Source organism: Argiope bruennichi, chromosome 10 (assembly GCF_947563725.1).
Source record: "Argiope bruennichi chromosome 10, qqArgBrue1.1, whole genome shotgun sequence".
NCBI lineage: Eukaryota > Metazoa > Arthropoda > Arachnida > Araneae > Araneidae > Argiope > Argiope bruennichi.
Window position 1 is genome coordinate 3,233,149 of NC_079160.1, and position 15,150 is coordinate 3,248,298.

The 15,150-nt window shown below is 31.0% G+C and overlaps 1 protein-coding gene across 1 annotated transcript in view; it reads left to right on the forward strand.

Annotated features, from left to right (window-relative positions):
- The window catches only part of LOC129988392 (cell adhesion molecule DSCAM-like), a 259,443-nt gene that overhangs the window by 120,608 nt on the left and 123,685 nt on the right, over positions 1–15,150 (forward strand). Inside the window, exon 2 of the mRNA XM_056096614.1 lies at positions 10,975–11,136. Within this exon, the coding sequence (XP_055952589.1) occupies positions 10,977–11,136 (160 nt within the window). The 5' untranslated portion in view covers positions 10,975–10,976. The remainder of the gene's footprint in view (positions 1–10,974; positions 11,137–15,150) is intronic.

Here is a 15,150-nt window from a genome sequence, read left to right on the forward strand (position 1 = left end):
ATATAAATTCTTTTATACATAAGTATATGCTTTAGTACTTTAGATTCTTCGGATTCTGAAATAAATATCATAGCTCATTACTCCGACGCTGCCGGAGGTGTACGAAAAAGGCCGAATGGCTAAATCGCCGCTACAGCGTTGGTGGGAACTAAGTCCCAAAGGACATCACTAGCTACAGCATAGATTCCCTTCCATAGAAGGCAGACTCCATCATTTGTAGGGCGTAGTTACCCCAAAGAATTTCTATACCCACCAGAGCATCGAGAATCAACCACCATTCCAGAAGCTTCTCATCCTCTATTTTGAGGTGCCCTCTGGGGCATTACTGAAAAAAATATGTATAAATAAACAAACCCGGGCAAGCTAAATGCCAAGCAGGGGACGCAAAGCAACCATTCGGAAAAAAAGAAGTCAAACTTTTAGGTCAGATCGTACACATTAAGGTAAACAACTTTTGGAACATCAAATGGGTTCACAAACAGGATGTATGACTGCTACAGGATACTTGTTTGCGAGTCAATTAAGTTTGAAAAAAGGCACCACAAGTTAAATTTACAGCATAGGTTTGATGTAATACAATTTCACAACAGCAACAATTTTATGAATAACATTTGAAAGTGTACAAAGAATGGTAGACACTATGCCAGTTATAGACGAAATCAACAATTGTAATGACTTAAATAGTGAGAGGACTTGCCACTCAAAGCGGTACACGCTATGCATTCACGCAACTTTGTTGTGCTGTTGTGAATTTATATTCCATTAAACCTGAATTATAAACTATATCTGATTTGATCTTTTTTTTATTATTATTATTTAAACCACTTGCAGTTAGTCCATTGCAGTGACCGACTTTCGTGATCGTGAATGCATGCCTTACTGCAAAAACTGATATGTGAACACGATCACCCCTAGAAGTTTGTCGGAGGATTTCCAGACTACTTATAAGATTGCATAAAAGCACAAATTATATCTAATATCGCATGCAGGATGCTTCTCAAACCGAGGAATCAGTTGAGCTCTCATTCAGTTAAAAGCAATAAGAAGTTCTGCACATTTAATTGCTTTAAAAGTTATATTTGAACCAATTCTACTTATGAAATAAAATATTGATTAAAAATTGTAATTGCATTTGTAGTGTACTATTACATTTGAATAATCGAAACAACGAAAGTTATAAAATCATACCCAAACTAAACTCATTCATCAAAACACAATGCGCGTTCAGATGGTTTTCCAATATAAATTAAATTCATTTCTAAAACTATTCCACTGTTACCATTATTGAATTAATGCGTTTCTGTACAGATATTCTTTTCGAGAATTTCTCTTCCTGATTTCGAGAATTTCACCAAAGAAATCGAAATATTTTCTAAATAACGAATCTAAAGTTGACGTCAAATATTGCGATCTTAAAATTTCTAAGCGTTCAACTTAAATATTTTTTTTCTTCTAGAGTTAGATTTTGGATGCAGTTTTGCAAGCAACTATCCATATTTGCAATGGAAATGCGTTTTCAGCTTTGTTTTTACATCGAGTCGTAAATTCTGGTTTTCACTTCTGCACGATACTCGTAATATGGTAGTTTAATACACGATATTCGCAAAGCACTGCTTCTGAAAAATTTCAGTTTTGAAATAGAATGCAGTAGAGTTGTGGGAGCAATTTGTCTGGGATCGTTTGATGCTTTCAGCGCTAGAAGCCATCGTAAAAACATTCCTTTATGTGTGGTTTAGGTTAAGGAACCCGGCGGAGGATTTAAAAGTTTAACTGTCATGCGGGTGGATTTGCAAAATGGTCTTTTCGGTATGCGGCTGCAAATATATACTATAGTAATAAAAATGTATGCGTGTATTTTGACTGTTTAAGGTTTCTTTAAGATTGCTGTAAATGAATTTAAGAAAAAGAATTCTTAAAATGCGCACTCATGTATCAAAAGGCAAAATTTTAAAAGTTTTTACTCGCATTCTTTGTTTTTTCAATTTTTAACTTACAAGTCAGCTTATAATTTTTCTCAAATTAAAAATAAAATTCTGCTTTGAAAATGAAATTTAATTAAATGATTCGACTAAATGATAACTAAGTTTCAAAAGTATTAAAATAATGCTTTGTCATCGGAAAAAACACGAATGTGTGAAAATTTATAAGTTCTAGCCATTCGGAAAGCAAATGAAAAATCGATAAAATTCTGTGTTTATAAAAAAAAGATTTATCTTATTTTCATGGCTAAAAATCAACAAAGACTCAATTAATTAATAACATTTTTCCAAAACAATATAATAAATCCTAAATATTGAATTCATAATACTTTATTATATGTCCTATAATAGACGGTGATATTAATTGAAAAATTTTACTCCCTTTTTTATCCCATGCTTTTCGGAAACACCAAAAGTAATTTCAGAAAAATACAACGCAAGCAATCGCCTGTTGTTTGAGAAGAGACTAAAGAAGAATATAAACTTGTCAGATGAGCCTTTTAGCTATTGCTTACACGTAATAAAATACAGCCATCAAAATGTCCTAAAAGCTCTCCCAGCCTACGCTGGAAAACGCAATTTAATTCTGTTAAATGGTCTTCTTTCAAAGGAAGGTAAGCTTTTAGCTAATTATTTTATTCTCATCAAGAACGTCTTGAAAATCTAGTAAGAACAACAATAGTCTTAAATAAACTGTAGAATTACGAGATTTTTGGAATCAAATTAATTACGATTATATATATATATATATATATATATAAATTAGCTTTAATTCTTCCAAAACTGCACTCCTTGAAGGAATAGCTTTTATTTGGTATATACATCGAAAATTTTATTACGATCAAAAAGTTCTGAAACATTTTTTTATTAATGAAGAATGAATACAGGTAGAATTTGTAGATTTAGGGTTTTTCTTTCTAAATAACTGCCACGTGCAATTAATGTAATTTTATCATCGTTCATACAAAGATGTAAATGCAGATTTAAGTTTCTTTTTGCCACCCGTTCATTCGCCGTTGTACTCATTCGAAACTTGCGAATTGTTGCTCTTAAGCAAATTTTTCATCCGAAAGAAATTCCCACGGATTGAGAACAAGGGATTAAATTAATTCAGAATGTATCGAAATGAGGGGTGTTTTTTTTAAAAAAAATTTGATATGAAGAGAGATCTATTAACCGGTGCCATTTCATTATAGAGTGCACTTTATTTGCTCTTCCCGAGACTGAAAGTGCTGAATATCTACATTCACGAGAAACGTGTTTGTGCTCAATGCCTTCGAAAAGAATTTTTTCTAGCAATTGTGAATGATTATCTGAAATAAAAAGTTTAATGCTAGTTGGTTTTGAAATGATGCGATACATGCAATGGAGATTATTTGTAAGTGGTCTGTATGATTGTGGTTGAAAAAAAAGTGCAAAAATAATGTATTTTATTTTAAGTCATATTTAATTATAAAAATTAAAGATTAAGGCATTGAAGATAGGAAAAAAAAAGAAAGGAAAATATGATTGGAGACATCAGTATGCCTAATAGGACGCATGTAGTGATCGAAAGCTAATACTCATACTAGTTCTTTGCAATCGAATTGCACAACAAAGAAAGAGGTGTTAAAATGTCACCTGTGAAACAAAAAGGGTTAGAATCTCTTTTATAACAAGATACATTTAGTAATACCTGACCTAAACTAGATAGCTACGCAACACACTACATTAGGTATTAAGGTTACTTGTAAAATGGATAATATTTATAGGAAACGGACCTTTTCTTACTTTAGTTTTAATATTTTAGTCGTCGTAGCCTAAAAATTCAATTGACTATGTATTAAATAGCCAATTCTATATAATATATAATTTTCAAATTCCGCATGTGAAAATGTCCTCTTTAGACATCTAGTTTCTTTATATTTTTTGTAAAATATGCATTCTCTATCAGACATCATAAGACATTTCTCTGTATAAAAGCAGTATTGATTATGTAAATAAAATTCACATGATTTGAAATATTTCTTAAAAAATATTTGACATAACATGTGTTGAAATAATATTTGACATAAACGTGTTTTGAAATAAACAAAGATTTTTTTTTTTTTTTTTTTTTTTGCATAAAAAAGGCAGAAGAATTTTTAAAATTTATTATTTATCTGCTGCAAATATATATGTATATATATAATAATCACATATCATTCTACATTTAAAACTGGCCGATAATTGGCAAAATCCTGTGATCGAAGCAATCCACTTATGCCCATTTTCTTTTACTTCAGTTTCTTTTCCATTGCGAATCTGACTTAAACAAATGTTAAGACGATTTTACTAATACTAAAATGATGTGTTTAAAACTGTTGAGATTAACAATTTTTGATACTTTTATATCTTCAATTATTATAGAAGTTTGATATTCTAAAATTGGATATATCTATAGTTTTTAGTGCCAATTTTTCAAAGATTATTACAAATTATTTTTGACTATATTACAATCAGGGTAGTCATTAAATGATTTTTTTGTACATTTAATATAAATTATAGCTTTGCATAGTATAATATCCAAACAAATCAAGTAGTTCGAAAAGAAAGGTTATAAAAGTAATAATTTATCTTATTTTCATTATTAAAAATTCGAATATTGATAATAATTAGACATTGATTGATAATCTCGAACTCTCCTTTGAATTTTTGCTAAATGTTTCTTGACGTTGATTTGAGCTTCAGCCGGCTTACAAGAAGGGTGCATTTCAGAGAGAATACAGTTGTGTTTTGTTTCCAGCAGCCCTTCACACTTTTCGGACTTTTCGCTAATGCAGCACCATGTTACCACATTTTGAATTTTTTATTAAGTACACAAATGCAACGCATGCACTTCGATTTCTTATGGCTTCTCTCTCCTAAATCGAACTCTAAAAATGATCAGGGATTCTCATGCTCCGAGTGAAGAGATAAAAATCTGTCAAGCTAAGTGAATTCTTTTAAAATGTACCTATTTTTCCCATACCTAAATCGACACGGGTAAGGAAATCACTATGAGAATCTCATTGCATTAAACCAACGGAAAAAATATTTCTGTCTCTTTTTTTTCTTTCGCTTTGGTGTCGTGTTGTAGATTGACGTACCTCGTCGCTTCTTGCTCGCACATAAATTATGCCTCCCCGGATGGAATAAAGCGAAGTTTTAAAATTATAAAAGTGTGTCTTACTTCCTCCACGACTCTACTTCAAAAGATGTATGTTTTACTTTATATTTATATATGTATGTATGTATATATATATATATATATATATATATATATATATATATATATATATATATATATATATATATATATATATATATATATATATATATATATATATATATATATATATATATACAAACTGTATAATCACTTACGCTTTTCCAGTGCGTCGCACATCAACAGCAACAATATTAAAAAATTGGTGCTTGCGGAGACGCAAAGACCAATTAGAAGAAAGCTCTATAAAGTAATAACGAGCATAATTGTGCTGAAGTAGTCTTTTTAAAGTATAAATGGTGAAAATTGTAAAAAATTTTAAATCAAAAGAATTTATGAATGTTAAACGAAACAAAGAAAAAAGAAAAGGAAATAAGGTGCCGAAATGAAATTTATTCTTATTTAATGATCTTGTACGATTTTGGAAATTGGAACACAAAATAATTGAAAAAAGTTTATGAGATAAAATAACTGTCTCTAAGCAAGTGAGAGTATCCGAGACTATTTTTAGTTATTTCAGAATGACAGATTAAAGTCTCGCACTTACAACTGCGATTAAAATATTTGATTTTTTTAAACATAAAATTAGTACTTAAATCTGTAAAATTATTTTTTGCTAATGAAAATAGTTTTATTTGTTATTTCTTACTTTTAGAGGAATAATGTTCATTTATCCCGACAAAATGAGAAACCGATTATATATAACTACATATTCATAAATAAGTTTATATTTTAAAAAGGCCAATTTCAGGAAATTTCATAAACCACTTTAAATAGTAAAGTCTGTTAAAAATGCAAATTTTACACGATAGCATAAAATAGAAAAATTCCTGTTAGCAAAAGTTTTCTGATATATAGTCAGTGTCCTCCTATCCACCCTCCTCTTATGCATCTAGGACGAGAGCAAACTCTGGTCTGAGTACTGACACCCTGTGCTAAAATCTGAGACTTACGTTTTTCCGTAAATAGAGCTAATGGCACAAATTCAATGATGGAATCTGGATTACAGCTGGTAAATTGCTAACAACGGATGCAGCAAAATCTTTATTAACGAATCATTTAAAAGCCACTGTATATCCCTAAAATGACCAATACAAAATTGGTAAATATTTTATTTCAAATTGTTGTGTCTGTTTCTTCTCAGTCCTGCAATCGATTTATTATGTCAGTTTAACTGCGTAAGCAAAATATAAAAAGGGACTATATTTCTAAATTGCATTTTGCCGTGCATTTTCAACACATTTACCAGATCATCAATTAAAATAAAAATAAGGTTTTTTATGATTTTTGAATTAAATGAACTTGAAGTAAATTGACTTTTCATACTTTTTGATATTTTTACGATCAAGCCAACTTTTTCTTCCTTCGACTAATGTTCTATCGCATAATGTACTAATTGCATTGTAGCTCCAGTAATTTCTTTAAATAAACAACAACAACAAAAGAAAATCAGTTTTTAAAAGATTTTAATTAGTGTCCGAAAAAGCAAGTATTTTATTTTTTCTATTATTTCCTACTGCTTAGTTTTAAGGCACAATTTATTTGTCTTCACTTAGAATTCATTCATCTAAGTATAAAAATTATCTATTAGAAATATTAAATATGAGTTATAAAAATAAGAACGAATTTCTCAAATTTATAACCAGATGGTGTCTTGCATATGGAATAAAATATTTTATTGATTTATTCATTGGTTACGGTTGATTAAATTCTGAAAATATTAAAACGATGTATTATCATCTGGAACATGTAAGTATAAAATACAAAGGGAAAATTCGAATACGAAACCTGAAAAACTAAACATAATAAATGTGTATGTTAAATAAATGTATCACCAATGACAAAATAAGCGTAGGCAAAATGATTGAGATTAAAAGGCTGTTGAAAAGTTTCCATTTTACCTGCTTAAAGACCCCATACAGAATGCCGCACATTAAAACCCACATGACTTTAAGACACAAATCCAGTTACTTAGCCTTTACTCGGCTCCCACAGGAGGAAAAAAAGGCGGCTTCATATCATCGCTCCACAGCGGTTATTGACTCTTATCAGGAGAGCCGCCCTTCTCCGCTCCTGCTAAATGCGACACCCGGAACTCTAATTAGAGGCCAGCAGAGCTGCGAGCAACGAACTTCGGAGCGTGTAACGAGAATGTAACAAACAAAGAGAAAAAAGATATCCTCAAGAAAACGTTTTTACCTCTGGGGTCCTTGAGAAGTGACTTCGCCTTAAGAAAGGGCTCTGTCCCCCCACAACCATTTGAAGAGGTAGAAAGCATTTTCTTTTCAGGAAACTATTTCTTTCTGCCTACTTCGAGATAAAAAATAAATAAATAAAATTTCAGCTAAAGAAGGGTTTCTTTCATTATCTCACACTGATAATAGAATAGAAATGACTAGGATGGATAACGACTCCATGTGTAAGCCGGTATGAAATGGGCTTAACGCATCAAATTTTCTCTTGTTTCAGTTTCATTTGATTCATATTCTGACAAAGGTGATTTTAACAAGAGAGCTACGCTTACTATTCTGTATACATTCTTCACTTGAAATCGAGAAACGAAAATCGTAAGAATGATGAATCGATTTTGTGGAAATGGGATCAATGCCAAAAGCAACTGTTTATTAGCAAAAGAATTCTGAGAATGAGCAAATTCCATTCAGACTTAATGAAAAATAATGCGCTATGAAAAAACCTTTCTCTAGTCTGCTCTATCAACTTAAAAAAATGACCACCAAACAGGTATTGATATATATATATATATATATATATATATATATGATCTGCTTTTTGATACACATAAACACGTATGTGTACATGTGTGCCAAGATGCATATTTCAGTACCAATAACGAAGATATTGTGCGACACTATGAGTCATATATTTATGTATATCCATGTAAATACTTACTGCAAAATACTTCACTTGTAAAATTATTACTAAAATAGAAAAATGTAAGAAATCGGTGAATATTCTTTCCTTGTTTCCTAAAGCCACCTTTTTTTTATATTAGGCACATGTCATTTAATCTAAATTTTAAACAAGCTCAAGCTCAAACAAAAATATATACTAAATTTCAAAGTTCATTTTCTCTGAGATTCTTTCTGAAAATATAATAAAAATTGTGAAAATAAGATAATTGGAAAAAAAAAAAGTCACATCTGTTGATTTTTTTTAAGTCATTGAATGGGGGGGGGTAGTATTTGTTAGTTGGGCATCTGACGGTCACCTAGGGGTGTCAAGTACATGAGAATTTCGTCAACAAGGGTCAAAGGAATTTAAAGTCAGATCTGACTTGAAAGTTTCAAATCGGAAATCACGGGTTTCGACATTATTTTCTGTAAAAGGTGACATCCTTCTAAAGCGGTTTTCTTACGACTTGTCCGTCTGCAGACAAGGCACACTTTCCCTTGTTTTTCCTCTCTTGCGGTTTTCTGGGGTGTTTTGATGTCTGTCCAGTTTACCGACAGATTGTCGGTAAACTGGACCTCATTTCGGAATAAGGAAATATAATTACTTAGAGATGAATGGTATTTTCTTTGTATAATAGGGGAGAACTATTTTGCGAAATATCGAATAAAATCAATAAAATAAAAAATAAAAAGAGAAAATTCCTGCATTCAGATATATATTAATTCCATCAAAAATATGTACAACTCATTTAAAATTTGGTTTTCATATAAACAAAACATTTTTCTGTTTTACTTTATCCATTTTATGTCTCGTGTTTCATTTCTGTAAAGATGGAATTTAGCCATTCATGTTTCGTTCACTTCTTGATATACCAGAAATCAAAAACTTTATATGAGGATGGTTTTCAATGACAGTATATTATTTGAAATATTCAAAATATTGAAACTATACTATTGAATTATAGTATTTGAAATATTCCATACTATATATACTATTTAATATTTCCATAATATATACTATTTGAAATATTCCAACATTTAACTTCAATTTAATCATTGATTCTAGTAAAAACTTTGATTCCATACAAATAATATCGCAAAACAGTGACTGCTATAAAAGTCATCGCACGATTTAATAGTGTTTATAATCATGATTCACAAATTAAATGTTGAAATTTGGGGAGAGAAAAACCTGCTTTAAAAGGAGACTATCAAAATGCTAAAATAATTTGTTATTCAAAGAATGAGCAAACAAAATGTAGTTGTGCGAAGTACTGAAATCAGTTTCATCGGAAATCATGCAACAGTGACAGAAAATTCCTATTCATTCAAATTTAAAATACTGCAGCATAAATGCGATCAATAATGTAGAAAATTTTACTTGAATTATGTTTATTAGTGCTTTAATCTTTGGAATACTTAATGAAAGAAGATTCTAATTTTTAACACATTAGCAAAACTGCGTTTATGAAACTGTTATTTTATATTTTCAGTATTAAATATATTCAAGTACTTTTTTTTTTATAAAATGAAGTATTTTTAAACATTTTTACTTGACTTTACATGCTTTTATGTTTACAAGGATGGACCATTGCAATCCATTTTTCACTCACTTTTTCTTGTACAAGAGATCGGAATTCTGAATCGTTATTGATTCTCAAAGGCAATGGAATATTTAAATAACTTAGATCTCGAGATCAAGATTAGATTTTAATCTCTTAGATCTAAATTAATATATTAATTTAGCTAAGAAATGGTTTCATTGAGATAGCGCTATTCATAAAATAATTGAGAGATATTAATTTTTAGATTTCGTAGCATTTATAATCATAGTTTGAAATATAATAAAAATTCAAAAATAGAAAATGATAAATAAAAAAAGAATTTTTAAATGGTTTTATTAGTTTAATAAAAAAATTAAGTTAAACGAAAATGAAGTAATATTATAAGGGAATTAAGAAAAAAGGAAAGCATCAGGACAGGATACAATCATATAAAATATGCTATAAATTCCAATTTACTTAGGATGTTTTAAACCGAGTTTTAGGATTTTACAGTTTAGATATGACATCCATATTTCACATAAAAATTATTAAAACTGAGAAATTAAGAATATTATAAGAAAATATTTTCTCTAACGTGAATAAAAATATTTAATATTCTAGTGGAATATTTAAAAATATTAAACCGATTATACAGGTAATTTGAGCATTGTGTTGCAACGTCAGTGTGAGTGGGTTCGATTCCCAGCTGAGGGACTGCAAATATTTTGTGTTCATAGAATGCCGGCTTCTGCTGTCAAGCAACAGGGAAAATCAAGGTGGTATCACCTTTAGTAATTATTATCTGGTGGATATATAAAATACTGAAAACTAGGAAATGTTAAATATTATTTCTTTTATAAAAGAAACGCTTTTATCAATGTATCATGACACAAAAGATAAATTTTACAGAAATCTAGAAATTAAAGTAAAATCTAAGGCGCAAAAAAAAAAAAAAAAAAATCAATGAGAGAAAAATGTAAAGGCACAATGAGTACAAAAGAAGCTCACAAACTACTAAACATTCATAACTGAAAAATAAATATGTAATTGTAATATAGGATTTTCTTATCGTCCCTCTTTTTTGGCGGTTTGGTTTTGATGACAAGGTTTTTGATAAAATTATTATTTTTCTTTACCTGATAAAAAAAGTTTTTCAACCAGATTTATTTGTATTCATTATTGTTATCTATTTCTTGAAATAGATTATTCGCTGTTGGATTCCTTTTTTTATTGATATTATATTTATTCCTTTTCAATTCTAATTTTTTTAACTAACTTCTATTCTTATTTTCATAATCTCCAATCCCTTTCAGTCATGCCTCAGAGGTACGCCGTCGAAATGCACGATGAATTCGTCTTGAAAGGCAACACGGCTGTCCTCAAGTGTCACGTGCCCGGTTTCGTGAAGGACTATGTGATAGTGGAAGCATGGATAAAGGAACCGATGGAGAAAGTGGACGTCACTTCGAAATCAAGTAATTAAATGATTTTCTTATTCTCTCTTCTGGTTTTATTGTATCGTAGTCACTTGTTAAGAAATCTCAATGCCATGTCAAAACCCATATAATCTGTTAAGTTCGGAGGTTAAGAACTTTGACTTCAAGAATTCCATGATCTATCCCTCATATCCGAAGTTTCTAAAATGGAGATATCACTAATACTGAATTGAGTATTAAAATTGTAAGTGCAAATATATACGATAACATTTGAACTTTATTTTGAATTTTCAGATTTATTTCAGGTCTTTACACTTATTGGTTTAAAATTTTCTAGTTGTTTAATGAAGAATTTTGTTCCATACCTCTGCATTTATTTCGAATAATGGAAAGGAAAGGCGAGGAATTTGAGAGTACTTTGAAGCATTTATCCTTCATCTTGCACTACATAGACCTAATGAATAGCTTTTTTGCTATGGATATTTCGATGAAAGGCAAAAAATGCAAATTTAGTCTAGAATGCTCCAGTTTACATTCCTTTTGATGATTTTAAAAAACACAAAATTATTAAAACTAAAAAAATGCGGTTACATTTCCCAATACAGCATTAAATTCTCTTTCAAGTAATAAAAATATTTTACTAGTGCATTTTATTTCTGCGCGCATTTTCAAGTTTGGAAAAGAAAAAAAACTAACGAATTATTGATGAACAAACCTAGAAACAAATTATTCTGGACTCAGGTTTCGGCAATTTCTTTTCACACCTGGATCTTTGATTTGAAAAATAAGTTCTTAAAAAAGCATTAATATTTAATAGTCTTGAGGGCACTGTAATTCTTATAGGCGGATATGCTATTTGTAGGCTACATAATGTGACATAAATCTCGCAAAAACAGTTATAGGCCTTCTACAGGCAAGACGTTAAATCATTTAATGTTAATATTTCCAGCAGGTTACTTCTTCAAGCCCACGTAATCACATATGTGGTATATGCTCACTGAGAAAAGGTTTTCCAGAACATTCATTATGGTTTTAACTAATTGAAAATCCAGAGAAATTTTCCAGGCCTAAAACGGTAGGATTTTACGACACTATTCTTAATAAGAATAAACTTCAATAAGAAATGCCGCTTTCATAGTTTAAAACTTTTAATTCTACAGAGTGAATTTATGACTATGATTGGGAATCAATAAAAAAATGCAATCTGAAGATTCTGAAGATACGTATTTATTGCACAGATATTATAAAATAACAAAATTAGATAGAAAATTATATCATATATGTAAATATAACAAAATATAAATCAAAATCTCATCAGCAGAATATTATTTCGATTGCACCAAGGTTGCTGATCGACTGATCTTCATGTTTCTCAAATGCCCTTCTGAAAACATCGGATGCTTAGAGAGGTTGGCTGAAAACCGGATTATCAGGATCGGGCAGATACATAGAGGGTGTGAAATGATCAGAATTTGCAACATAAAATTGATTAGAAAATAATAAAAAAATAACAACAATTCTGGAGTAGAAAGTTAGAGAATAGAAAAGGGGCCCCTTAAGACTTGCTTTGCCCAAGAGCCACAAAGGGCTAAATTTGGACTTGTGCTATGTTATTGAGAAACCACTATCCGTCATTATACAAAATAATCATCAGGCTAAATTTGCTACATTTCAACAAGTATTCGCTATGACTATTCGTTTACAAGTATTCGCTTATAATATGAAAATAAACAAAACTTCATAAGAGATAAATTTCAATTATTTTCGAATATCGACAAATGTTCTGAAACTTCTTTTTCCTGTACACATCTCATCTCCGTGCAGTCATTTCAATTCCAGATTACCAACGGAATTTACTAGAGTTTTTTTTTTTTTTTTTTTTTTTTTTTACCTAAAATAACAGTGGAACCTAATGATTCCATCTAGGGATACCCTCTTCTAAATACACTACTATTTTCTAAACCCTCTTCTAAATTCCTCCCCCTCCCCCGTAACATGATTATAATCAAGGATGATTCATTTCAACAGAAACTACCTAACATATTTTTGTAGGAAAAACGGCTCAGATTAAAAAAAAAAAAAACTTTGATATTAAAAGGAAAAAATGGAAATCTAATCAGGAAGGAGAGGAGATGTCATTTTTATGTGGCTTCATTTCTTGTGACACTTTTTATTACATAATATGCTTTATATGCATTTGGGGATATAAAGACTTCCAAATAATTGTTTGACAATATCCACTTGAAAGCAATCGAGAAAAGCTGATTTCTGTGGGCAACGTCCTAAATGATCTCTAACTGTATTCACAATAACCTGTGAAAAATTCAATAGTCATTTTTTAAACTTCAATAGCCGATGCCCGTCATTTAATGAAACCAACGCAGAATGCGCAAAAGGCTGTATTTATACATCTCCATATTTTCGCAGCAGTGCTCGTTGCGAATAAGGAAACGATGAAGATCAAGGGAAAAAAACTCTCAGTACGAACTGTTGCTAAACGTCCATATACCCCTTTATTTGAAGTTCCAGAATATTTGAAGGCTGGCTGCGATTTCATTTTCGTGGCTTCTAATTTGTTTAAAAACGGGTTAGGATTTAAGTTTCCTTAATCAACTCATCCTTCAGAAGAATTTCCTTGTTTTAATTCACATAATCTGATATTACTACATAAGATTTTAAACCTCCCTTCAGTATTTTTCAGATGTCGCCCATTTTGCCAATTTCAACATTCTTTACTATTATGGCAATTTTTTTGCTCTTTTCAATACAGAGACATCCTCTGCTTAGCGCATTATAATCCCTGCTGAAAGTTATGTGCATTTCCATACTATTCCAGTGTGATGTAGGGCATGGGTATTAGTGATTATCTCGTTTACATGTAACACAGAAAAAAATTTACCACCTCTTGCCACGAAAAGGAATTGATCCCGCTTCCGTTATCTCATGTGGAAAAATGAAAGTATGATTATAAAAATGAAAGAATTGCCCGATTCACTCCGAAGAATTCAATGTGCATTTTGGGAATGACACTTGTTCGTAAGCCACTGATTATTTCCTAATTATTTTGCACAATTTAATAAATTGAAATAAGGACAGCCGACCTCCCCCTTATTCCTATATCCATTAGGGTGGAGAGAACCACCTACCATACATGAAACTTCTCATCCCATATCTTAGATGCCTCAGGGAGGGGGATCACCTAATAACATAATACAGAGCTAATGCTACAATTTGTTACATAACGTGTTTTTTTAATAAGAAATTCAAAGGGATACGAAGAATAATAGTCATCACTGTCTCAAAATGCTAATGTACAGACAGTATGATGTTTGGCGTACGTGTCAACAGTTAACGTTCAATAAGTCAGAATAGATTTGCTTTCCGAAATTTCTTAAACATCAGGAAGCTAGAATGGATTTCTTTTAAACAAATTTCAATCTTATAAAAAATATGTCGATCATTTTCTTTTTAAAGGAAATCGTCACATTTAATAATATTTATTCATAAAACCAACTTACATTTATTTATGTATGTACGGAGTTACCACCCCAACACCGTGCGCGAAGCACATCGTTGGTGCGAGTGGTGGAACCCGAGCAATTATCTACAAGAAGCTACCACAGAGGCCTTCACCAAGGGACACACCCAACCCACCCGTTTGGCAGAGCAAACAGCGGCGGCTTGTTAAAGCCTAGGTATGCGGTCGTTTATCCACGCAATGATTTGGTGGATGACATGAATGTTGTTAGGAGCTTTAAGAAGCTGATGTTTATCATGCACGTTAATTAATTTTTGCCTGAGTAGATGAGTATGTTTGCACTCATACATGTAATGGTCCGGTGTACCAACTTTGCCACAGTCGCAAAGTGGATCGTTGGTAAATCCAAATTTATTAAAGTAGAAGGGAAATCTCCCATGACCTGAGAGGAATTGTATCAGGAAAGGATGGAATGATTTCATTTTAGTTGATACTTTAGGGAAATATTTGTGTGTTTGTGGGCCTTTTGTGCTACTTGCCCACTCGTTTTGCCATTCTGCTAAAATGCAGCGCCG